The 25,993-nt window shown below is 47.4% G+C and overlaps 1 protein-coding gene across 4 annotated transcripts in view; it reads left to right on the top strand.

Moving 5' to 3' along the window:
- Nucleotides 1-25,993, top strand: part of DPYSL2 (dihydropyrimidinase like 2) — a 58,016-nt gene that overhangs the window by 2,765 nt on the left and 29,258 nt on the right. For 2 of the 4 annotated variants that reach the window (XM_074563787.1, XM_074563788.1), the window contains exons 3-4: nt 12,778-12,866; nt 14,184-14,368. In XM_074563787.1, coding sequence (XP_074419888.1) covers nt 12,778-12,866; nt 14,184-14,368 — 274 coding nt within the window. Of the gene's footprint in view, nt 1-9,321; nt 9,735-9,964; nt 10,350-12,777; nt 12,867-14,183; nt 14,369-25,993 lie in introns of those variants that run through there. The other 2 variants (XM_074563789.1, XM_074563790.1) reach the window with 2 other exon arrangements.

The raw sequence follows: 25,993 nt of genomic DNA, 5'->3' as shown, positions 1-25,993 counted from the left end.
CCTAAGGGCTCCATCCAGCCATATTTGCATGCGTGAACGACTGCCGTTTACCGTGAGATCTCAAAGGTAGGCCCTGATTTTCAGAAGTGCTACACACCAGCCTTTGATTAGGAGTGGGACATGTCTCATGCTGCTTCAAACCTGATTTGCCAAACCCAAACAGAAGTTTGCCACTACAAATGCCTATGGTTTGATTTGACCGTGTTGAAGTGCCTACTAATTGAGTAAGTTTCCATGATTAATTAGTCTCGTTGGACTAAGCAAAGTGCATCTCAGGAGTAAAGGGTATGCACCTTTTCAGCTTTGTGAGTCAAAGGTTTTGCAGTTCGGGACATTTTCAGAACTAATTTCCGACAATTTGATTCAGTGATGTCCTGCAGAACATAAGCATAAGCAGGTGATTTATTAATTCTGAAAAGATTGATTATCTTGTGATTGAAGGGTACCAGTATAATAAAAAACCTAAGCACAATATGGTGAAAAATCAGAAGTTCACACAAAATATTAACCACATTTTTTTTAAAACGTGTGTTTTGGTTCTATTTTTAAAGATTGTTGTATTAATGTTAACTGAGGGTATGAAATAATGGGATAGTGTGAAACATTTGAGTTGTTTCTCATTAGCTTTACATAACACTGATGCCAGTGGATTGTGTTGTGAGGGGTTGTGAGCATTTGGGTAAGTGCGGCCTTTTCTTATAAATGTCTTGCTATGGATTGGCACTTTACTGCTTTTAGCTTTGATGGTTTTCCAGCTGACTGCATCTATAGCCTGAATCAACGGTTAGATCCTCACCAGGTAAAACTGGCTTTACTTCAGAGCAGTTAATAGAAATGTGTTTATGATGACGATCAAAGCTCAATGTATTAAAAAAAAAAGGTAAAGAAAAATAATGTTGCAGGAAGCGGCATTAAAGGAAACAGCGCATTGAAGTAATTTGAGATAGGAGTTAAAAGGCTTCTGAAGGTTTGCAACTGAATTTGGCCCATTATTTTCAAACCTCTGTCTTAAGCATTTAGTAACACATCTGAAGCAGGTTCTCCCTGGATAGACTGTATACTATTTCCACGTGGTGGGAATCTAAATTATGGTGGAAAGGAAAAATATGCTAATTTATAGGCTCTTGAATTTATAACTTGCATAAATTATTTCACAGTAGGCTAGCAATCTTACTGCATCTTTTTCTTTAGCGTGAGATTGGCAATAGTTGCAATTTTTATCAATTCATGTGACAGTCAACATACAGGACGGTCCACGCTCTGTTTCAGCAATCAAAGAACCATATTGTGAGCTGATGGGAATGGGTGCCAATCAACTGGAGGCAATGGAGATAGGTGGAAGTATGTTAGCTAGTGACTGGATCCAAACTGGGTTTAAAACAGTCATCCTCTCTGTCACTGTATAGAAAGATCTTGTATTAATCTCCACTGAAATAATTAACAAAGCAAGATGTACAAGCTATTTCTTATTTTTCTGAGGACTTAAGTGCCTAGAGGGTAAGAAAGGGAATGTAATTATTCTACATTAAATTGCAATATATTGTTCTGCAGGCAAAGATAAGGGTAATCAGATCTCTTTGTGTCTATCCTGTCTAGGGTATTCTATAGGCATCTATCACAGCCTTGCTTTATTGCCTCTGGGCCGTGCTGCCTCATAATTCAGGGTTAAGATCATCTCCAGAGGCCCCAGGAAGGCTCTCTGTCTTAGTTTAAGCAGCTCTTTACCGTGAGGCCTCTGGAGGCAGTGTGACCTATTCAACAGGTCTGCAACTCGGCACATCTGAGGCAAGCTCTGCTACTCGCCAGATGTCAGGCCATGGAGAATTCACTGGGCTTCTATTTCCCATCTTAAACTTTGTCGTCTTCCCTGTTTAGACCGTTAATGCCCGATCCTGCAGTTCCTTGTTCAACCTCTGGGCACTGCTTAGTGCTTTGAGGCCCTGACCTCAGCTGGGCCATCGCTGTGGTCTAACAAGAATGTCATGTTCAAACCCAGGACTTCTTGAATGAGACAATAAACACTTGGCCTGGCTTTCAGGAATTGCCGTGCACCTGCAAGCCCATTTTCTACAGTGGGATTTGGTGTTCAGATAGCATCAGGGCAGGGACCTGTGGAACTTACTCAGAACAAGGCTTTGTAGCAGTCAGTGCAGAAGCTCCAGGCTGCCTTGTCTCGGAGCAGGGGGACTGACGAAATGGCGCTATTCCTTTGTTCCTTAGATGAACAGTCTTGAGACACATGTGTTCCTCTGGGTTTTGAAAAACCTTAGCCATTGCTTGCTTGACCTGGGTCCTTCCTCTGTATGTATTTCCCAGATTTCCCGTGTGTATAATTGGTATTCCTTCTATCTTGCTCATCTGTTGAGATTCTTCAGGGCAGAGATGGTCTTTTAGGGAACATAGAATCGTTTTGGTTGGAAGAGACCTTTAAGATCATCAAGTCCAACCATTAACTCCGCACTGCCAAGTTACCACTCAACCATATCCCTCAGCACCACACGTACCGTCTTTTAAATACCTCCAGGGCTGGTGACTCCGCCACTTCCCTGGGCCACATCTATAGGGAAAAGCAAGGTTTGATTGCAAGAGGGATCAGCAAGCCTGGGGCTTGCTTGAATCTAGTTTGCATAGGGAGCCTGAGTAGGTGCTAAGACACTTCAACACAAGAACAAGCCTGGGGATCACAGATCTTTTCTGAAGGTGCTAAAGCTCCCATTGCCATCCTGTCATTACTCCCGTGATTCAGGTGGTTCCCCTGTGCAACAAACAGTCACCCTTATATACCTTTTTTGTGTCCCTTAGAAACAGTTCATGGACGTTTGGGAAGTGCAGAGCACTGGGTGTAAATGACTGGGCCAAACCACCAAAGCTATGTCCTATTGTAATAAGATAAGTGTCAATAATGCATAAACAGAGACCAGGAAAAAACTTCTATTTTAGAATTGACAGGAGAGGAATTGCTTCCAAAACACAGTTTCACAGAGCTTTTGACACGACTGGACTTTTTTGCTAAAGTCTCAAAGCTCTCAGGATCATGGTTGTTCATTGCTGGAGAGAAATAACGAATAACAGGACGTTGTTGAGAGCTCAAATAATCATAGACTCTGGAACGTTAATGGAACTGTTGTGTAAAACAAAGAAGCTGTTCCAGACAGCTGGAAAGGCACTTCTGAGTTTAATTTGTTTTGATGCCTGTAATTTTTCTAGCCTTGTTTCGACAATCATTGCTTGCAAAATAATTATACAGGAGGATGACTTGCACGTTCTTCCAGTGGATCTTAATAGTTTGTCTGGCTACTGAAAAAAAGAAACCAACAATGGTGAGCACAAATGCCAAATTCCTCTTAACTTCTTAGATTCCTCTCAAAGCCATCAATGTGCAGAGCTGGCACGTGCCATACATGCAATGGGTGTCTTGTGGAGGGGTCTGTTGGTGTTACGTCAGGAATTCACCAGTACCACACGCCCCCATGCAGAAACGAGCTAGAGGCTTTGATACAAAGCCAACTTAGTACTTGGGCTAAAGCTGGAGGGAAAACTTAAAACGCCTGGGGCCGTATTTCCCCACCCGGTTTGGAGCTGGGCCAATTCAGAGGTCTGGTCTTTCAGCAGCATCTTGCAATGCAGGCTTTATCTCGGGGGATAGATACGGTACCCGGCATGGTGAGACTGCCAGCTTTGCATTGCCACCCTTAGGCCCACGCTATGGCCGTCATTTGACATGAGCCATCAGTTTTTAGCAGGTGCTGAGCAGTCGTTTAGGTCTGCCTGAAATTTTGTACCTCCAGGACCATGTCTGACTCCCCATATTACTTGTCTGACTTGTGGCACATGAAATCTGAGTCTGTCTTCTGTGGTGGTGTTTAAAAGCTGGGAAATGGTGTGCAAAGCTCGCGTGAAGTTGATGTGTGTGTTCTGCCTGAACTCCCTTACCCTAGAAAGGGGCAGCATCTGGGAGCAGAGCTGTAGGAAATCTACCTAAACCAAACCTCTTTACTGTAAGATTCACACAGAAGCGCAATGTCCTGTTCTTTGGTCACCTCCCAGAGTCCTGGGATGAATCTCAGGGTGGGAGAACAGAGGTCAGAATTTCATTTTCTCATCGTCTGGAGTAATGGTTTTCCTGTACATCAGAGGTAGGCAAAGCTGGTTGACACAAACAATGACAGCGATTGCTGCGAGCCTGATGCTTTGCCCTGTAGGTTTTGGGGAAGGAGAAGTGATTATAATAATAATGACAACAGTGTAAGCTCTTTGGAGAGAAGAGCATATTTTCGCTAGGTATTGTACTAGCCATGACAGAGCGATCCCTCTCTAGAACCCTGAAGAGGGCTGTCTCTTTCCTGACAACATGACCTCATAGGAAATTAACTGTGGAGCACCGGCTCGGGCTTGTTTAAGGACAATTAAGATCGTAGTGCACCTGAAATGCTCGGGACATTTCCTCTAAGAAACGCACTATAACAGTAACAGTCGTCTTAAGGTTATTTCTGAACCTTCTCAAGGTTTCCTGGGATTTTAAATGAAACAAAATCAATTGGAAGGTTAATTTTAATTTGCAGATCAAACGTACATTTTTATCGACCTGTTTGTGCAGCTAGAAATTGAATCTCCCCCTCATAACCTAAGATAGTCTGTGTTCAAAAAAGAGTAGGCTGTTTCTCTGAGAAGTTGTATGATTTTTACCTCTTCATAGTAGCATGTTTGACCTCTATGGTCATTTCCTTATCCTGACACTCAATTTTAATTTTCTCCTGCAAGATAATAAAACAAACGAAAGATGCCCATTGGCAAGTAATTCCCCTCTATAATTTAATTTGTAGTGATTAATAATGGACGGTTCCTTCCTCACCTTTTGGGAAGGACAGGTGTACTCCTTCCGCCATGGATCAGCCTGTATTTAATCCTCCCAACGCTTCGTAAGATGCAGGGGGTTGCTGGATCCGTGGGAAACTTCTTTTCAAGTCATTGAGATTTGGAGCTGTGCAGCAATTGGCATGTGCAGAATCATAGCAGAAAATGAGGGTCTGATCGTTGAACCCATGAAAGCTCTTTTGGCCCAATCCAGCTGCAATAAGAAGAGCCTTGCTGACTTTGGCGTGGGGGGGGTGTTCCCCATTAGGGAGTGGGGATTATGGGCATCTGACAAGCCTAAAGGGAAATGGAGAGCTTGCTGATGGTATACCACTGGAATTTCAGATACTTCCAGGAATGCTTTAACTCCATCTCTGATCCCTCTTTTCATTACGCTTTAAAATGTAGATTTCCATTTGCAGGTTTTAGAATTTCATAGCAAGATATCCTTGTGGATAAAGCTTTAAGAATTCAGTTGGAGTAAAAGCAATAGGGTGTTGCAGAAATTCTGTGGGGCTTATTGCAATTACACTAAAAATCCACAGAGAAAGAGACTGTTTTAATAGTTTTTTCCCCAACCATCCAGTACCTCCACAGTGGGAATAAAATTCCTTGCTAAGTGCCTTATGGTACTCCACGGAATCTGTAAAGTGAAGGTTCGGAGCTCATGTAAATTGATTCCCACTGATGCCTGTGATGGTTTATTTCAGCTGTACAGAGATTTTCATATTCTTGTGCTGTTTTCCCTCTAGACCTTTCCAGAAGACAAATTCAGATGGAGAGGTTCCTTTAACATGAAATGTGTTTCTGCTGCAAAGAGATGTCCTACTCCAGGTGCCACCTGTGCGGAAATGGCTGGCAGCGATCGCGTGTATCCGCTGGCCAATACACCCCTAATATATGCCCCAATATAAACCACAGTATACCCCTAATACACCTGCTATACCCAATATACGGCTAAGGATGGGTCAGAGACATTCACCCGGTGCAGAGCACAGCTCTGTCTGTGGCTGGGGTGAAGGCTGGCAGTGCAAACGTGGGCATAACGCTCAATTTTGTGCATTTCCTCCCCTGTTCTGCTCTTTGGTGAACATTGTTACAGCCCTCAGAAGTGCTGAGGTAGCGTAATTGAAGATATTTATGTGCACTTGCTGTTCCGCCACTGCTGATGTGACTTGGCTGCGGCAACCTTGCTGGTCCTGTTGCGGTGGCTGCAGTGGGGGTGCTGGGGTGGGCTGGCCAGCCATCCTTCATCGCTTTCCTTCATTAACCTTTGGCAAGGAAGATTTGGCAGTGCTGGTTCTCCGTAGCGTCTTCTAATTTTAGCCTGCCCAGCCTGCCGCGTGCATTAACAGACCTATGGAAGACAAAGTTCATCAACATTGTCTAGAAATCCCATCACTTCCCGCAATGCCTTGGCAGGTGACAGCACGGCTGTACGACAGCTGGACTGGATACAAACCTGTGGGCATTTAAGAAGCGGGTTCCACTCTCCTCTTTTAACCGTGTCTCCTGCCCCTGACATTTCCTAAGTAGTTATCTATCTTCATTTAACTTAGAGGGAGAATTCATACATAACCTATAGGTTTACCAGGGGAATGAATCAGCTTTTGTTTAAAAAAAAAATTACATTTATATATATAAAAAAAAATGCAGGTATACATCTCAGTATTTTCTGACTCTGTTCCCGACTTCTTCTCATCCCAACCTTGTCCTTTAGCTGTAGCTCTTCTGCTTCCCTCCTGATCACCTCCCCTCGCGCGTGTTTATACAACAGATAATATCCATTCCTTGCCTTTGTTGAGCAAGGCTAAATAAGCCAGTTTGCAACTACATGAATAATTTTAAAATTATTTATTTTGACAACCTTTTCAGCTCATCGCTAAAAGGAAAGGAAATTGGGCCATGTCAGCAATTGGTATAACGGAGCTAGAAGATACACCTGGGAGCTCAGTTCTGGTTCTTTGGGTACACGCTGAATCATAGGGAAGTTCTTAAAATTTGGCACGGTGTAGGTGTTGAATATTGAACGAGCATGTTTTTCAGCCCTTTAATCTCTTCATTTATTTTATTCTGTACTACTTAGGTTCTTGCAACATGGTGATGGGGAAGGAAAAGCTGAGTGTCATCTGAAGATTCATTATTACTTTCTGAACCTAGTCACTGCTGGATTCAAGTTACGGAACGTATCCAAAGTTCAAGAACTGCCGTTCTGAATTAGGCCCATGTGCAGTAAGGATTGCCTTTTTTAAAAAAGTATTTTAAATAGCTATCTTTGAGCAGATGAGAACAGCTTTAGAAATATTCATGGGCTGATGACATTGTCGCCTTAAAGGTGCTTCTAATTTCTTCTGCCAGGGCGGCTGTTCCACAGCTTTTAGCGTAATGTGGAGAAACGGCCTGGCCAAGGTCAGGGAGGCGTGTTGGTGCTGGCGATGTGCGGTTTCCTGCGCCCGTGTTTGTGGCTGTTCCTCCGCGATCACCTTGCCGCTGCCAGGGCAGGATCTTGAAATGGTACCTGGACTTGGCATGTCTCAGATCAGCTGCCCAAGGGCCTTGATGCCATCTCCCAAACCCTTAGGCAGCCTCTTCGGTAGCTGAAGACACTCTTTTTCCTGGCAAGTAAAGGCAAGAAACCATTCAGATATAAAGTCGAGGCAGAAAGCTAGAATTAAAGAGAAAAAAGGAACAGTTGCGCTGTCTAATTTTAGAAAACCCCATGTAGATGCTTTCTTCCATGTTCTGAGCAAAAATATGCTGAGGTTTCCAAACTTCTTCCAGCACAGATCAGAGAGGGGCAGGATAACTCATTTAATATTGTCTATTCTGATCATTAAATCAAAATAAAACCCTACAGGCTAACAAATTAATCATTTTGCTACTGTCATAATGAGCCACTTTTTCATTTGCTAGTAATTGGGTATTAACTGATTGGCATATTATCTACTTAAAGGTTGCCTGATGCCCTACCTATACCCAGGAAAAGCTCTTTTACTCATTTCCTTATAGTCTCCTGTGAACTAATGGACATAAAAGGTCCTGATATTCATCTGTTTGAGCAGATGTTGCCTTTATAATGATTTACTGCAGTAATATACTGAAGGTTTTAATTTCTTATGGGCTGTGCATGGTGTGTTTAATGGAACTATTTGGGTATGTAAAGATCACTACGTTTTGTGACAGGAGAAGCTTGGTGTGACGTGCAATTCACCTGTGATCGAGGAAGAAGGTAAGTCTTTGTCAGTCATTAATTGTCTGTTATAACCTTCAAGCAGAAGTGGATTTGTGCTATTTGTGAGTCTTCCAAAAAGTGTCTTTTACCTTCCCCCAGAGCAACTGATATAAGAGGAACTGGTGTAAAGAGATGTCTTTTGAATGGTTACCCCACGCTCTGGCCATGAATCCCGTGTCTTGGGTCGAGTGCACAGCAAATAACAAGTAAATGTTTGTGCCATTTAACGTGTTTCTTTCCTTGAAGTACCAGCTTATGGAGGTCAGGGACTGAGGAAATCTAAGACTCTGAGTGTGAGTGAAGTGAGCAGGGAGTCTGCAGCACAGGAGCAGTGAGGAATGGCCAGAGTGATGGGGACCCCCCCGGAACCTCCCTCGGGTGTGCTCTGACCCCAGACCCCAGCCACTGAAGCTTCAGGTCAGTGACTGCGGGAGGGGGGACTGCATTTTCTGGACGAGGAGGCAAATACGCTGGAAATCAAACGACCGGCAGTGCCTCCAAACCTTATTTTTTTTATTATTATTTTTCGCCCCCAATTTTTTACCGCACCCCACCGGCGTTCTGCTCCGGTAGCGCCGGGAAGGGCGGGGCGGGACAAAGAAGATGGAGGGCAGCGCCTTCTCCCAGCGCAGCCGGGCAGCTCGCAGCCCCGCCGGGGCGCGGGGGTGTGAAGGCGGAGGTCCGCAGCCTGCCCCCCCCGCCCCCCCCAGCCGCGCCTCCATCCGCGGCTGTCGCGTCCCCGCCTCCCGCCGTCCGTTAACCCGTCGGTTTGCGGTAGCCTGGGCGGGGGAACGGGCGGCGGCGGAGCGGCGGGGGGACGGGGCGGGGGGGTACCGCGGGAACCGGAGGAACCTGGGGGGGGATCCGGGGTACCGGGAGCGGCCCGGGGGCGGCGCCCGCTCCCCCCTTCCCGCGCTGCAGGACCCGCCGCACTGACGTCTCCACTGCGCCACTTTGCATATCACCCCTTTCTCCTCTCCCCATTGGACGGCTGCCGCCTCTCGTTTGCATCCCCCCCAGCCGCTCAGCCAATGGCGCCCCGAGCTGCGCCCCCCCCCCCCACCCTCTGGCTGGCCGCGGAAAGGGCGCGGCTGGGCTGGCGCATGCGCAGCTGCCCCCCGCTCCGGCGCCGCTGTTGTTGGTGGCGGCGCTCGCCCCCTCCCTGCGCGGCCGGGCCGGGCTGGGCTGGGCTGGGCTAGCGAAGCTGGGTTGGGCTAGCGGGGCTGGGCTAGGCTGGGCTGTGCCGGGCTGGGCTGGGCTCCGGGCAGAGGGAAGAAAGGGAGACGCTGAGGGTTGGCTGCTTCTCCCCTTCCTGCCATTGCGGAGAGCAGGGATCGCCCTCCCCGGCGGACCCGTCGCTCCCCTCCCTTGTGATCGCATTGATTTGGGCTTGAGGGATTTGTTTTTATTCTATTTTGTTAATTTTTTTTTATTTTTCTTTTTTTCCGGTGGAGGGGAGGTTGGGGAGCGGTTGCTGTACGGGAGACAATAGCGATACAGCAGCCGCCCCTCTTCTCCAAAAAAAAAAATAAATCCTTTTATATATATATATATATACACACACACACGTATAATATTAAATCAATAAATTGGGGAGCGATTTCCCAAGATGTCGTATCAGGGGAAGAAAAATATTCCGCGGATCACGGTGAGTTGGGGGCGCGGGGCTGGGGGCGGGGGAGGGGCGCGGGGATTAAGCCCTTTGTGTGCGCGGGGGGTTGTGGCAGGATAATGAGATCAGGGGCTAATGGCGCCGGGGGGTGTGTTTGTGCCTGTGTGGGGTGTGTGTGTGCCACCCCAATGGGAGAGCCCCGGGAGGGATGGAGACCCCCAGCCCGGCAAAGGGCGGCTCCGGGGCGAGGGGGGGCGCTGGGAGCCGGGATGGGGATGGAGCCGGGGATGGAGCAGGATTTGCTTTTCTTCCCCAAGAAGCTTCTCGCAACGCGCAGGTTTGGGTCGGCTCCGCGGTGCGATCCCGGGGGGGAAAAAGGGAAGGAGCCGTTATACAACCCCCCCCCCCAGATTTCCTGAGGGTGGGAGCGATGTAGGGCAGGTATGGCGGGGCCGCGGATGGCAGCTCCCCGTTACGCAAGGCGAGGCAGCCGCCGCTAACGGACCGGTAACGGCCATTGCTGCGGGGGGTTTGACACCGAGTTCTTCATCGTTGGACCCCCCCCGACACACCCAGCCCGGGAGGGAGCCGGGCAGGGTGACGGTCACCTCCTGAACCATGGTTAGGAAATGCAGGGGATGCGCAGCACCGGTATGTGATAACCGCAGCGTCCTCTTTGAGGTTTTTATCTTTTTTTTTTTTTTTTTTTTGGGGGGGGGGGGGGGGATGGGGTGGGGTGGTGGGGTTAGGGGGTGTAGTTTACCTCCAAGAGTCCGCAGGCAGAGAGTTTAAAAAAAAAAAAGATGCCAACGTTCAAATAGAATAACAACGAAGGTTACCGCTGAATCGCTGTCACGGGCCAAAAGTAGCGTGACGCATTTTCCTTCTGACTGAATGCTCTGATTTGTGGTGCGTGCGCCCGATGCAAGTCTCTTGTGAAGATAAGGGATAGAAAAAATACAATAATCAGATTCTGGTCTTCTTTGCTGTTGCATAAACCTAGCATTGATCTACTGAGGGTGATGCTTGAAGAAAGAGGGTAATGAATATCTAGCTGTCCCGTTTTGACTCCATCAGTGGGGTAAATACATACAGAGTATAAACAGGGGTAAATAGATCCAGAGTTAGTGGCAGGCCCTGGCAGGGCTGCAAACTGCCTGCGCTTTTGTCTCCAAGGTGGATTTGTGCTGATTTCCGAGCACCGTTCAGCTGCAGCAGGAGACCTGTTTATTAGCAGAAGCATTCACAGCATCATTAAAATGGTCCAGGCTGCGTTTTTATCGCTCACTATATATATATGTGTGTCTATTTTTCTTCTTTCCTAATTGCTGCCCAGTGCATTAGAACTTGGGCTGCCGGTGACATCGATGGCCAAACTAACCTATTTCGATGGCCTTTTTAATTGCACAAGGCGTCTGCACTAGAGGTGGGCATAAATACCGCAGTGTTTCTGGAATCGGTAAACACGTAGGACAGTTTGCTGTAGAGGCTGGCATGGAAAGACAAGTGGGTTTTTCACGCCCCGCGTTAATTCATTCAGGCTTATTGGCATTCACAGCAGGTCCTAAATTTAAATCTTGGGGTTTTCTTTCTTTGTTGTTTTTAAATTGGTGGCGTTATTCAGGGAAACTCCCTATTGCAGGAAGGAGAAGGAAAAAAAAAAAAAAAGGGGAGGGGGAAGGAGGGGCGCTTCACGTCTCATAGGTGTTTTAGCAGTTATACAATATAATGGTGCAAATCAGTAGCTGATGGAATTCACGTAGCCCTTTTGGCGTTGAAAGCGCCATGTCAGCTCGTGTCAGTTGAGAATCGGGTACGCCAACTCTTCAGTTTTATTATACGCTTTTTGGGAAAATGCCTGATCCTTCTGGTGGAGCAGCGGAGTCCCAGCTCAAAGTGAGGGCCCTGAGCAGCGCTGTCGCTCTCCTGGAGGTGTTTGCTGGAAGTTCAAGGCCCCACCGAGTTAAAGTCCTGCTTTCTACCCCTTTCTACCCCTTCTTGAATTCCGTGTGTGGCTTCACCAGCCTGGCTCTGCTCTGCTGGTATGAGCTTTGTTCTCATACAAAGACCTTTTTGGGAGGAGAAAAGGGCGTCAGAGTAAGTACAAGATAAAAGGGCCAAGGTGTAGTTCAGATTCAACGCCACATAACGTCTGCGTGCTTTGCTTTAAATATATGTACATCTGTAACGTAGGGAATGAAGGAACCAGAGGAGCAGAGCGGTCGCTTGTAACTCTCCTCCCCATCTGCAGCTCTGCGGGCTGTCGTTCGCTCTTGCTTATTACGACTACTGCAAACAAACAAACAAAAAAAAGATAAATTTCGTTTTGACCTAAAATCTCGCAAAAGCGAGGTGTAACCTGGGCTGCGATAAAAGCACATCGCCTGATAGCTGCCGTGTTATAATTACCTTCCTCTTCCTGCCAAACTGTCTTCTAATGGGAGGGAATTTGAATAACTGTGTTTTAAATCCTTCTCTTAAGTGCGTATTAGCAAATTAAGGTTTTTTTTCCATCTGATTATGCAGTAGTGCTCTGCAAAGGCAGTTGAAGTATCCGCTGCATTGAAACATCACGAAGTTGGACAAAATGAGTTTGTTTGTGTTGTGTAACCCCCGGCAACAGACTTTTGGTCCATTTCCCTGACAGCAGTTGACTCACAGTTGGCCAAGTTGTGACTCCGGTCTGTGGGTGAATATAGGAAATTTTGCATACGACCAAAAAATAGAGATGCGGCGATTACACATCCTTCAAAGTACTATTTAACGCTTTTGCTGTAGGTGATGGTGGCAGGCTGCAGGTGGGAGTGAAGCTGCCAAATAGACAAGCCCACTGGAACCCAAATCCTTTCCCATTCTGCCTTTTTTGGGGGGGGGATCATTAGTGTGATGAAAGGACTTGCAGATGAAATAAAATATTTTATCTTTCCAGTTGAAAGTGCGGCGGTTGACTTGTGTTTTGACATGCGCTTCTGAATAATGCAGAGGTTGTTTCCGTCTCTTTTTATCTCTGAAGTGACACCGCAGACTGTCAGCTTTCTCACAGAATAATTATGTTTTGTTGTATGCTTCTTTGTTGCAGAGTGATCGTCTTTTGATCAAAGGTGGTAAAATAGTTAATGACGACCAGTCTTTCTATGCAGACATTTACATGGAAGATGGGTTGATAAAGTAAGTGAAGTTTGATACTGTTTTATGATTGGAAATGTACAGAAATGTACTGCAGACTTGCAAGGAATAACTTAGTCTCAGTGAGCTATATTAGATTGCAGCGAAAAATGAATATTTCACATATATCTTGGTGTTCGATGGAGGAACTTTCAAAACCAGGTGTTGAATTAAATAAACAAATGGCCCCAAACCCCACTGTTATTAAAGCGTGTGTCAAAGGAGGTACTTCCATGTGCTTAATTTTAGCCACGTGAATAGCCCCATGCTGAGATGACACATATGTTTGAAGTTATCCCTGTCGTAACATTTTCCTGAGTTATGACTTAAGGTATTATGAACCCAGAGTTCAGCATGCTAATGCAGTTAATTCTGCTTTAGGGTAGGAGGCTGGACTTAGGTGACCTCTCGAGGTCTCTTGCAGTGCTGTCTTCTGTGATTCCGTGATGCAGGGATCAGTCCAAACCCCCTTAAAGTTAAAAATGATCCTGCAGCTCAAGGACTGAGGTTCAGACCTCTTTCTGTGTTTTCAGACGTGAAACATGCATTTCTGGCACGTTAAATATATTACAGATTTCTTTGGAAAATGACTCTTAGGAAAAAATGGACGAGCCAGAGGTTACAAACAAGGAATTTTCCTGTTCTGGCTAAACGGTCAGCACATGTGCTTTGTTAATCAAGGTTAAAAGTTAAAGGAGCCAGCCAAAGAGAGCTAATTAATTGCAATATGTCATCCACTGTTGCACTTCTAAAAATACACCCATGAAGAGCTAGACTGGAGAGACCTTTGAGGGTCTCATCAGGAATTTGGTAACTGGTATCTGGAGGGGTTTATATTTATGCAGGGGCTACATAATATTTATGCATGAGAGAGAAATAGACAATGTAGAGGCAAAAATTCCGCCAGTGCTCCCAAAACAATGCTAACGTCCCAGTTGCTGTTACATAGCTGGAGTCAAGAGGGGAACTGCCACTTGGCAACCCCAGTCCTGTCCCAACAGAGCTGCTGTGTTTGCAGCAGCGATCATCTGATTATCCGCATGGTCCCTTCCCCAGCTGCCTGCTGGTGCGGCTCCCTCTTTTCATCCCTCTTCGATCTAATATTGCCCCGAGGTCCTGAAGTAATTGCGCACTTTGCTCTCAATTATGCAGCTGCTTCAGGGGGAGGAATAAAATATTACCAGCTACGTACGCTCATCCCGTACATGGCTTTATATGGCAAAAGAAAACACCAGCCAGGTTAAACAGCAGGAGGGTGTATGTTTACAGGCTGTTTGCCTTCTGTGTGTCTGACCTGCTGCTTGAAACCTGTTTTCCCAGGCAAATAGGAGAGAATCTCATTGTGCCCGGGGGAGTGAAAACTATTGAAGCCCATGGCAGGATGGTGATTCCTGGAGGGATTGACGTTCACACCCGCTTCCAGATGCCGGAACAGGGGATGACATCTGCTGATGACTTCTTCCAAGGGACCAAGGCTGCGCTGGCTGGGGGCACCACCATGATCAGTAAGCTGGCTGGTTTTTCTCTTCTGAGAAGGCTTTACTTTTCTCTTTCTCGGCTAAGTACAGAAACTGCGGGATGTATACCTCACGTGGTATTTTGGACCAGGTACCAGCAGTGGGGCACTTCCAATGTCTGTCCAGGCTGCTGAGAAAAGCCTGTGTAGGGGTGGGAAAAGGGGTGGAAAAGCAAGACACCAGGATTTCTGCATCTTGCGGCTGTCAGTCTTTTCACTCTTGTCTCCTCTGTTGTCAGGGTTTACCTTGCTGCTTGTGTGACTTTGCCAGATTTTTGGGTCTGCTCCTGCTGAAACCAGTGTCACTTTGACCTCTGGCTCCAGTATGCCTAGCAGATTCTCCACATTCCTGTGCCTCAGTTCCTTTCTCCGTGATATCTGTGGATGGATGTCCATCATATGGTTCACGCCCAGAAGCTCGGTGCCAGTGTAATATGTGTCTTTGAAAACTGGGCCACTTACTTATTTAAGGATCTGCACATGCCTACTTAAGTACGCGGCTTTAGCACCAGGAGTTTTGTTAGCGTTGTTCCTTTTTTGTTCATACCCTCTTTTGGAGGAAGAGAGAAATCGGGAAATGAAAGTATCTCAAAACAAGAGGACAGACAGACTGACTGTTGTGCAGACACCAGGGTGAGACACTCATGGTGTTCCCCCTCGGGCTCTCTAAAATGCCTCATGAGTGACTTTCAGGCTCTCTGTCCCCGCTTGCGTTGGCTACAGATGCTGGGCTTGTCAGAGCCAGGACCTTAAAACTCCGTAAGTGAGTCATGGCTGTTAACCTTGTTTGAGCTAGAGGAAAAAAATGAAAACCTCTGTTGCAGTGCAGCCCATCACGTGTAAACTGTAACGTGGCGCCCTGGAGTCTGTTGCCGCATATAGGATAAAAGATAAAGGTGTAAAGTGATACAATATCTGAGCATCTTGCATTCTTCCATGTTCTGTGAGGAGCTGCCATTTCACAGGAGGGGAGTTAAGGTACAGAGAAATAAAAGCGCGTGGTTCAGAACAGGTACTAGTGTCTGTTGTCAGAGATAAAGAGATCTTAGGCACAGCCAGGAATCTGCCTGACCCTCCTCAGTTCAAACCTGGCTCCTTGCAGACTAGAACATCCTCATCTCTCAGAGGATGGTTGTGAGCCATCTTTGATGCCTGGCCTGGTGGGCAGGCTGGGATTGCTTGACCTGGAGGTTGGGAGTGGGAGCCAGTGGTCCAAACACAGCTGGAATGTCTGTGTTTCATCTTCTGGGTCTGGACCTTGCAAAGAGGTAGCGTCTGGCCTATGAACTTGGTCTAATGCTTCAAATAAGTAACCTTAAAATAACCCGGGAAATTATTTTTCATAATGTTATCACTTTAGAGTATGAACTTTGTGTATGAAGATAACCTCACACATGCAGAGAATGTAAAGTGGGAGGGAGCGTAGCTGTGGATGGTCTCATTCTGCACGCTAACATCCAGTTTTTCTTCAAATCTTTGCTGTCAATTTAAATTAATAACACCAAAATGGTATTTTCTTTTCAGCTTCAGTTCATTGACTTTGTTTCATTGGCTGTTCCTTTGTTGCTAGTACACCTGGTTCACACTTGAATTATCATTTTGTTCTTCCTTGTTAAGTTGAATTAGATCAAAACAACGTTCTCTGTCATCTGCATCTGAGCTTTTAGCAGCATTATTTCCCCCTGTGGTACTTTTTAAAACACTTTAAGCAGAAATTGCTTTGGCAAAATTTTCTGAAGTAGCCCTTTTCTTTGGTTGCCCAATTTTACCTATGCAAAGCCTCAAACTTGAGAAATGTTTGGATCTTTCCGTATGTGTGTACGTGTATATTGCCTTCATGACTGTGGTATCTGAATATCTCACTAATGGTGTTTTTAACACATCTCTGAGTTAGGGAGGGTGGAGGAGAGTCCTCCATTTTACAGCTTCTCATTTTACAGCTGTGAAAAATTAGCACAATGTAGATTATGGCCATGGGCAAACCGTGTAGAGGAGGCTGGTGGCAGCCTTGACCTTACTGCCTTCCTGAGTGTCTCGGATTAGGATACCAAAATCTAACCGTCATCTCTGAACGAAACCCCTCTTCCTGCAGCGTAGCGTCAAGGACTGCGTAGGATGATGGAGAGACCTTTCCGATGGGCAGGTATCAGCTGAAGGGTGGAAAAGAGGAGAAATAATCCAACTAGACTTCAAAGCTTTGGAGACTCTGCTCTGTGTCAGCTCAGCTCTTCTCTTCTCAGCAAAACTATACCATTTGCAGAAATGTTTTTCCCCAAGGAAGCAGGCAGGGCTGCCCTCCTCGGCGTGCTCTCGGTGGGTGGCCTCTGGTTTTTGCCAAAGCAGGTGGGAGTCGCGGTTGATGGCAGCGTTTTTTCTTCTATGATGAATAGGGCAACGTTTAGTGAACTCGATTCCTCATATCGCGAACAAATTGCAGCCTGAAAATGACACGCTAATGTTTATGTCACTGTATATTTAAAATATCGTGCCTGGGGCTTTTCAAAAGAGAATGTGCTCCTCTCGTGGAAGTGTGTCCAGATGTGCGCCTCCGTTCTTCGGGCTTTTTTGGAAAAGCCTCATGGATGTGAGCTTTGTTGCAAAAAACACCCATCTTTCTTCATTTGCGGTTTAAGCAAACTTTGTATTATTTATTTACAAATACCTTTACTCCATCTGTTTTCCTCTTTTATACATAGCTCTCATTTTGTGCAAGAAAACAGGTTCGTCTGCTTCATGCTTCAGTTTGTTTCATGTTTTCATGCAGGACGGCGCTTTAAGGCTGTTTAGTTTACAATCATTGTAGGGAAATGTTTTCTGGACATTTTTCAGTGAAATTAAAACAAGAAATCTTGGATAGGTTTCTACTGATTGTTGGTTTTATAAAAACTGCGGGTGAAATCCCGCCTTCGGCGAGGTAACGGAGAACTTTGGCCTCAGCAGTGCCAGGAATTCACCCCGAATGTCTGGGTTGGTTTCAGTGAACTTCATTTTCGGCTCGGATCAAATTCAGTGTTGTTCCCTTTAATTCCCTTGGCAAACACGTCCAAGGGTAGCACACAGGAGTTCAAGAATGTAACCTATTGTTTCCAAGCCCTGTTCTCATTGACTTCCGTTCCCCTTTAAAGTAAATTCATTACTGCAGCGTCAGAGATAGGAGAATCCGACTCTCAAATGGAGCAGCCCCGTTTTCTGTGGGGGATTGGTGGAGATTTATCCCGGTGGGAAGCAGATCTGGCTCCAACCTGGCGCTTCCCAACTTATCCCCTGGTCAGCTGGAATGAGGGAGAGTGGCTGGTGGTGATGATCCGAATTGGTGATGTGAATTAACCCTGTCTGCTCTCATCTCCTGCGTTCCTGCAGGGCTCCCCAGTCCGTGCTTTCACAGAATCCCAGAGTGGCCGGGGTGGGAAGGGACCTCTGGAGATCACCCCGTCCAACCCCCGGCCAGAGCAGGGTCACCCAGAGCAGGTGGCACAGGGACGCCTCCAGGCGGGTTTGGGATGTCTCCAGAGACGGAGACATTCCTGAGCCCTGCTCCAGGTTGCTTCACACAGGAGTTAGGGCCGATTTCTTTCTCTAGCCGCTCGTTCCGCGCAGCCCATCTGAGCAGGAATTCCAGCTATGATCCTTCTGTCTCTACCCTCTCCAGTGCCAAAGGCAAGGCTCCAGCTGACTTTGCTAACATACGGGAAAACATAGTTGGTGTTGCTGTGCAGAGCTGCTCAGAGGTGAAATGACCTATTGTGATACGATTTTCTGAAACGGCAATTTGCGTGATCCTTTCACTGTCCCGGCCTTAAAACAGTATCAGTGTGGGTATGTATGTCAGCCAAGGGCGAGCAGCACTGCGCGTGTTCTAGGATAACGTTGCTCTGGAAGAAGCTTGGATTATCGCCCTTTTAAAATGTCAGAATGCAGTGTTTGGGTATTAAGTTGAAGGGAGGATTCCAGGATGATCCGTGGAAGACTTTGCTAGGAGAGAGGAGTATTAGGCTCCAGCTCGTTCAGGGTAGCTTCCCTAAGCTCCCTCATATTCCATGGAAAGAGAAGAGTCCTTCCAGAGGACTCATTTTGAAGTTGCCCTTTACAAGAGGCTCGCTCTTGTCCATCCGGCCACAGTTTTGTTGAGCTAAAGGTGCTGGTTTTGAGCCCTTATTGCCCCAATTTGAGATAGGCTGGTGCCCTGCGATATGAAACAGTGCCTGGAGCTATTAGGGCAAGAGGATATCACTGCTCAGAACAGGGTGGCCTCTCCAAGTCTTGTGATGGTTTGGTCGCTTATTAATTGTGATGGGTGAAATCCCCGTCAAAATCGGTGGTAAAACTCCCCCTGATTTCAGTGGAGGCAGGATTGCCTTTCTCCGCGCCTAACCCTTCAGGAAGGATGAAGCTAAGCTGTGTATATTTACCGGCTCTCTGATCCTCTGGCCTGTTTAATGTCCTAATGAGAACTGCATCTATCCAGGGCAGCTCCCACACGCATTTCAGCCCCCCCTCCCGAAGACTCTGCATCTTCCCGGGTATCTGCTGCCCTTGAGTGAAATTGCTTGCTGACATCGCCTGTGTTGACTCAGTCAACCACTGTTATAATCATAGAGAGAAATTACAGTGAGAGAAATTATAGCTCTTTCTGGCTCGGTGACTTGGAAGCCAGCTGCCTTTTGAACTTGACTAGCAGTTATCCTAATGACATGGAGAACGTTCGCTGGGGATGTGAGCCTTTGTATCTTGGGAGGTTCAGAAAATGAAGGGGAACTTCACGTGGGCTGCAGGCTGCTTCCTAATGCTTTTACCCTGCTATTAAAGAGTGCTCGTGTGCAGGATGGCAGAGGGTTTCAGGAGTGTGTTGGCTGCTCAGCTACAATCAGATTTGTACTGAGTTGACACCAGGTCTCCTGGGTCATCCTGAAGATCACCACCTTGCTGAAGGACATGCCTAGCATATCTTCCGCACCTCTTGGTTTTTGAACTGAGCGTGACTTGAGAGAATGGAGCTGCCCCAAAGGTGGTCAGAGTCTAAATTGCAGCAGTGTCAGCTTAAAGTAAGGGTTAGTGTTGTGGGGCAAGGGCAGCTTGGCGTGGGATGGGATTTAGACCCACCAGCAAAGACTAGATCATGTTCTGCCCTACTGTGTGCTGCTGGCTTCTATTGTCAGGATTACTCCTGTCCTGGAAGAGAGCAAGAGTCTAAATGGTGGGCAAAGGCGAGGGATGGAAACGGAGACGCAGGAGGAGGTGGCACAGCGGTGGTTGTGCAGTAACTTGTGGCTGAGCTGGAAGTATAAAACCAAGCGTTTCGAGTCCAAGGGCGGTGACCGCAGAGCTGCAGTGTCTCACCACGTCTCTGTGGCTGTGTGTACACAGCGCTGCATTGTTCCGCAGGCACCAGCCTGAACTCTGTTTCTTTTTGCACCCAGTAGCAGAGATAAAAGAGGAACTGTGCGGCTGGGGAGTAGCGCTGGACGGGCTGCCTTGGGCTCGTTTCACTTTCCAGCAGCTGGCGGGCGTTCTTCTGCAGCAAAGAAATCTTTAATTCTCTAGAAATGCAGTGAAAATGTCCACTTGCTTGTATAAAAGATTATTGGTGATGTATATGGGCAGAGGCTTCCTTGAACTCTGTTGTTAAGATAATGACAGGAGCGCAGAGTCCCTCCAGCCCTTTCTCTCCTCTCCCCAGCTCCCCTCGGTGCTTTTTATCCCCCCAGACCCTCTGGCCTCCGCACTCATTCACGCTAAACCTCGTTCGCTTCGCTGACTCCCAGCCTCCCGCTGATGCGTGCGTGGCTTTCATTCAGAGCGGGCTTAAAACTGTTACTGAGAAAGTCGGTCCGTACAGAGGGACGGGCACTCCCCCGTCGCGAGCTACTCTTCTCAAGCTTTTAAACCCCTCTAAGTCCATTAGGCGTCTCTGCCGGCAGCGGCGTGTGCGGCAGGGACGACGGCCTGCCCTGCCGGGGCTCCGCTTCCAGCCCTCCCAGCTGCGCTGCTTCTGCTGGATGGGATCCCCTCTATTGTCCTGGTGGGGCTTCCAAAGGGGTCTCGTTGGAAGCCAGTCTGCCAAGCCCTTGATGTCTCTTGCCAGTTAGCACAGAAGGAAACAGCTGTTCCGTCCTCAGCATGAATTGTGTGTTACTGTCTGCGTCTTATTTTTTATTTTTTTTCCCCTTTGGGCTGCAGCTATTGTTTGTCGTCTCTTTGCCCCTGAGACAATAGGCTCCTGTGAGGAACAAATGAGGGCTTTAGGAGCTGTGGAGCTTTGCCTGAGGTTATGCAGGAGGCTCGTGGTGTGGTAGTGCCTTTAACCCTGGCTGTTTTTATTCAGGCTGGTGGCTCTGGGTCCAGAGGAGGCCACGAAAATGATCAAAGGGCTGGAGCCCCTCTCCTATGAGGACAGGCTCAGAGAGTTGGGGGGGTTCAGCCTGGAGAAGAGAAGGCTCCGGGGAGACCTTGGAGCCCCTTCCAGTCCCTAAAGGGGGCCTACAAGAAAGCTGGGGAGGGGCTGTTTGCAAGGGCATGTAGCAACAGGACACGAGGGGCAACGGTTTAAACTAGAGCAGGGCAGGTTTAGATGAGCCATTGGGAAGAAGTTCTTTCCACTGAGGGTGGTGAGACACTGGCCCAGGTTGCCCAGAGAGGGGGTGGAGGCCCCATCCCTGGCGACATTCAAGGCCAGGCTGGATGAGGCTCTGAGCGACCTGATCTAGTTGTGGATGTTCCTGCTGACTGCAGGGGGGTTGGACTAGATGGCCTTTAGAGGTCCCTTCCAACCCAACACATCGTATGATTCCCTGCCTGCCAGCCGGGCCATCTTTCCTCCTTATTGCTGGAAGGTGAGATCAGCAGGGTCTGGTTTGGGGCTGGAGTCCTGTGGAACCACCACAGCCCAGCACGGCTGGTGTTGAAGTCAATCAGTAGACGTCAGTCAGCTGGTGAAGGGTCTGGAGCACAAGTCTTGTGCTCAGGAGCGTCTGAGGGAGCTGGGGGTGTTCAGCCTGGAGAAGAGGAGGCTGAGGGGAGACCTTCTCGCTCTCTACAGCTCCCTGAAAGGAGGGGGTAGCCAGGGGGGGTCGCTCTCTTCTCCCAAGGAACAGGCGATGGGACAAGAGGAAACGGCCTCAAGTTGCGCCAGGGGAGGTTTAGGATGGGTATTAGGAAAAATTTTTACACCGAAAGGGTTGTCAAGCATCCAGGGAGTCGCCATCCCTGGAGCAATTTAAAAGTCGGGTAGACATAGTGCTTAGAGATATGGTTTAGATTAATGGTGGTTTTTGTCAGAGTTAAGTTGATGGTTGGACTCGATCTGAAAGGTCCCTTCCAACCTAGGCCATTCTATGATTCTATGTTTTCCCTATTTTTCCCCATCAGAATTCTGCCTTCCCCAGAGCTGCTCTGGATCCTGTCCCTCACTCCTCTGCCCAGCCTTCTGCCTCTTTGGCAACACTGATTATTATTTTTAAAGAGTAGGTGAGCAGGGCTCTTGCTCCGCTCCTGTTTTGCTCCGTTCTGCTCTGGACCTGCTCCACCCCCTGGCTGCAGAGGAAGGAGTGGATGGAGACTGTCCCACACGTGCTGGAGCCTGGAGACTCTTGATGTAGTTATAAACAAATGAATGATGAAACGGCAACGCCGCTGTCAGTGCAGCCGTTTTCCTGCAGATGTGACTGACCTAGATTTTTCCATGCATCCAAACAGAGGGATTTGGCACTCGCTCGGGAGAAATAACCAGTGTTGTCTGTTTATGCAATAGTACTAATCCCTCTTATTCCATATAATGGTTGGGATCAGTAGAGCTGCTTTCCCACTGCATGGAGAAGAGTTCATGTTCTTTTGTTTGAAGAGCTGCTTTTAAATGCTTTTCATGCTTTCACGTGTCCCATATTCTCATGCCCGAGTCCCGTGCCTTATGGATGACACGCAGGAGAAGTAAAGAGCTAACGGGTATCACCAACGTTTCGTCTCTTATGCAGCTCTTTACATCGATGGAAGATGCATGTGAGACTGTGAAGGGTGCAGGCGTTAAAGTTGGGTCCCCCAGCTAAAACCTGTCTAGATGAAAAAACAATCTTAAAATAAAAAACAATTATCTGCCTCCATTAATGTAACGTCATTAGCTGTCTGTGATAGGTTTTCAAAGCGCGTGTGTTAAATCTTCCTAGATAACCTGTCTTAATCACCTTCAAGTTGAGACAAGGTCTCGAAAGAAACAGCAGGAAATGGCGCCTCCAGCTCTTTTCTTGGCACGTTTTTCTGGGCACGGATTTTTGTCTTCCTACCAGTGTTCAGTCCCGTGGCTTTTACCGTCCCGTGGGCTTGACTCAGCAGAAACCATCCTTGTCAGACAGGAACTTTTAAACTTTCTGCATTGGGAATTAGCTTTGCATGTCAGGGGAAGGAAGCAAGTGATGCTTGAAAGAAGCGATGGCTAGAACTAAATGCAGTGTTTCTCACTTGGGCTGGCTTCGGGCGAGTGCCGTCTGTAGAGTAGAATTTGACGTCTTGGGTCAGCGGAGTCTTTTTCCATCTTTCCTTCAGCCTCTGTGCCTTCCGTTCATAGATCCCATCTGTTTCTTAGAAACTGGATTTTTTTTTTTTAATCATTCTGGTGAGAGGGAGAAATGTTTAAGGAATACAAATTAGCTCCTCCTGTCTAGCATACTTTAATCATGTTTATAAATTGCCAGTTGTTGCGAAGTTGGTGCTGTGCCTGCATCTTTGCACAACCCTAACTCCCATGGAAGCCATGCGTGTTTAAAAGGAATGGGCACTGAAGAGTTACACCTTCTGGGAAAACTCTTTTCTTCCCTTGATACACTGTGGTTAGTGTTAGGATTACTTCTGTGACAATGGGTTTGTCATTTAATTTCTCCATGCTAGTTGCTAGCTGCCCATAACAGGAGGTGGCTTTGTTGCATAGGGGTTGTAAGCTTTAATTTAAATTAATTAAGTTCACTCAGACCCTCATATTATAAGTACAAAGTGATTATTTTTATGGTAGAGCTGCTTGAGAGCCTGGCACGTGAAACACTGTATGCCACCTGGCAATGCCCCTGTCCCTCCCAGCTGGGATCCCTGAGATGGAGACACCGGGTCCCGCAGCTCGGGATGCTCGGCTCTGGTTCCTGTCTGGATGTGAATAAAGGGAAAAACCCCGGGTGAGGGAGAGACGAGGTGAGCCCTCTGTGCATAAAGTGCTTTTGGCTTCCTGCATCCTGAAAGCTTATTTTAAGTAATAGGAGGAACCATTAGACTTTAACGTGCAAAAGTTAACTGGGAAATCTCTTGGGGAATTCTCAAAGCCCATCAAAAAGGGCTGTGCTTTTGGAAGTTCCTCTTCCTGACCACTTCTAGGGCATATTTTCACCAGATTGCTTTGTTCCTGAAAGCAGTTACATATGTGCAGCGTGTATATTTTTGGAATCTGGGGGACTCTGTGGTGTTTTACATATGAATGAAATTCTCTGGCACAGCCTACAGGCAACGTGAGCTGGTAAAGGAGCTCCTTGAGAACCATCCCGTCTTATTACACAGTGCTGCTTTTGTGCAAAGGAGGAGAAGGGGGGAAGTTCCCAAAGCACAGCAAGAGATAGAGTAACCCAATATTGCTTCCAAAATCTCATTCCAGAAACGCGTGGCAGTTAATGATACTTCCCACCAGACTTTTCTTTATTTCTGACACGATTTCTCAGGATTTGTATCCGTGTCCAACAAGAAGAGTTCAGCTACTGATGGGGCACGAAGTACTTTTCAGGCTGTTGTGCAGAGACTATCCACTGTGAATTGAAAAAGTTTTGTAAAGTCTTTGTAGCACAACGGTAGCTGGAGAAAAATGTAGATCATAGAATCATAGAATGTGTTGGGTTGGAAGGGACCTCTAAAGGCCATCTAGTCCAACCCCCCTGCAGTCAGCAGGGACATCCACAACTAGATCAGGTTGCTCATCCAGCCTGGCCTTGAATGTCTCCAGGGCTGGGGCCTCCACCCCCTCTCTGGGCAACCTGGGCCAGTGTCTCACCACCCTCAGTGGAAAGAACTTCTTCCCAATGGCTCATCTAAACCTGCCCTGCTCTAGTTTAAACCGTTGCCCCTCGGCCTATGGCTCCATGCCCTTGCAAACAGCCCCTCCCCAGCTTTCTTGTAGGCCCCCTTTAGGGACTGGAAGGGGCTCCAAGGTCTCCCCGGAGCCTTCCCTTCTCCAGGCTGAACCCCCCCAGCTCTCTTAGCCTGTCCTCACAGCAGAGGGGCTCCAGCCCTCGGATCATCTTTGTGGCCCTCCTCTGGACCTGCTCCAGCAGCTCCGTGTCCTTCTTGTGCTGAGGGTTCCAGAGCCATACACAGTACTGCAGATGTGCAGGATGTTCTTAGGTGAAGTAGAATTAGGCCACGGTACCAAACCAGAGTTTGCTTCTGCCGCTTTGTGAAGCAATCAGTCCTTTTGCTGTGTGAGCACTCTAGAAAAGGGGGAAATGGCAGCTGTATAGAAACGGCTCCCACCGAGCTGTGCCGCAGCGTGGATCCAGGGGAATTCAGGCTATTGATCAGTCTGGTTCCCGTGTTTGAGACAGGAACTGAAGCTGAGGTCTAGAACGTGAGAGTTGCCTGTAAAAGGTTAGTGCATGGAAAAAATAAAAGGCAATGTCTTAGAATCATAGAATTGTCTAGGTTGGAAGGGACCTTTAAGATGATCAAGTCCAGACATCAACGATGGTTCTTGTATGTGTGAGTTTTCCCAACCAGTTTGCTGTAGGGGTCCTGGGTTGGAAGAGCTGCAGGCTTAGTGTCCATCTTTGGGTTGGCCAGATCAGGTGATGCCCAGGAGCGCATCTTCTTCTACCTCAAAGATGGTGCTTTGTGCTCCTAAACCTGGGTGGTCTCCATGGACCTGGGAAGATAGCAGAGTGCTTCAGGGGCCAGACAGGGCTATTTCAGACCCGGAGAAAGGAAGTTCAGTTGGGGACTGTGTCACAGAATTCCTATTTAAACTAAGGATGGTCTAGTTAGTCCTACTCCTACGGGTTATTGTTACAGCGATCTCAGTAGCTGTTTTTGCAGGCAATGCTGTCCTTGCAGGGTTGACAGAAAACTAGCAGATGTCCAGGTGTGCTCAGAACATTGGCGTGTGCAGTGTGAATGTGTTGCTTCGTCTCTGTCCTACCATAGGATGGTTAGAAAATGGGTTCTGTTGCACCTCCACATCAGATCCCACCACAGTTTTCTCTGTGGGCACGTGGACATTGGGCTCTGCTTCAGTCCTCGCTTCCTTCTCTGTAGCTCCGTTTGACAGTCGTCAAAGTCAGTGGTTTAACCGAGGACAGGACAGGGACTGTTCGTGTCTTACAGTGGTGGAATTGGTATGATGGTGATTAAGGAAGAGGTTTTCATCAAAGTTCGATGTCATTTCATCACAGCCACGAGAAGTGTCTGGTCCTTGTCCAGCCAGGGGAGATGTTTATATGGCAAACACACAGAGGGAAAGGACAGGTTCACCAAGCAGATCCTTTTTTGTCCATTTCCCTCACAAGCTGTTTAAAAACAAACAAACAAAAAGTAATTCTGCAGAATCAGAACTCTTTGCATTTAATTTATTTCCTATTCCGGAAAACGTAAAGCCTCCCCA

The sequence above is a fragment of the Larus michahellis genome, chromosome 20 (genome assembly GCF_964199755.1).
Source record: "Larus michahellis chromosome 20, bLarMic1.1, whole genome shotgun sequence".
Taxonomy (NCBI): Eukaryota; Metazoa; Chordata; class Aves; order Charadriiformes; family Laridae; genus Larus; species Larus michahellis.
This window is presented reverse-complemented; position numbering and strand designations above follow the sequence as displayed.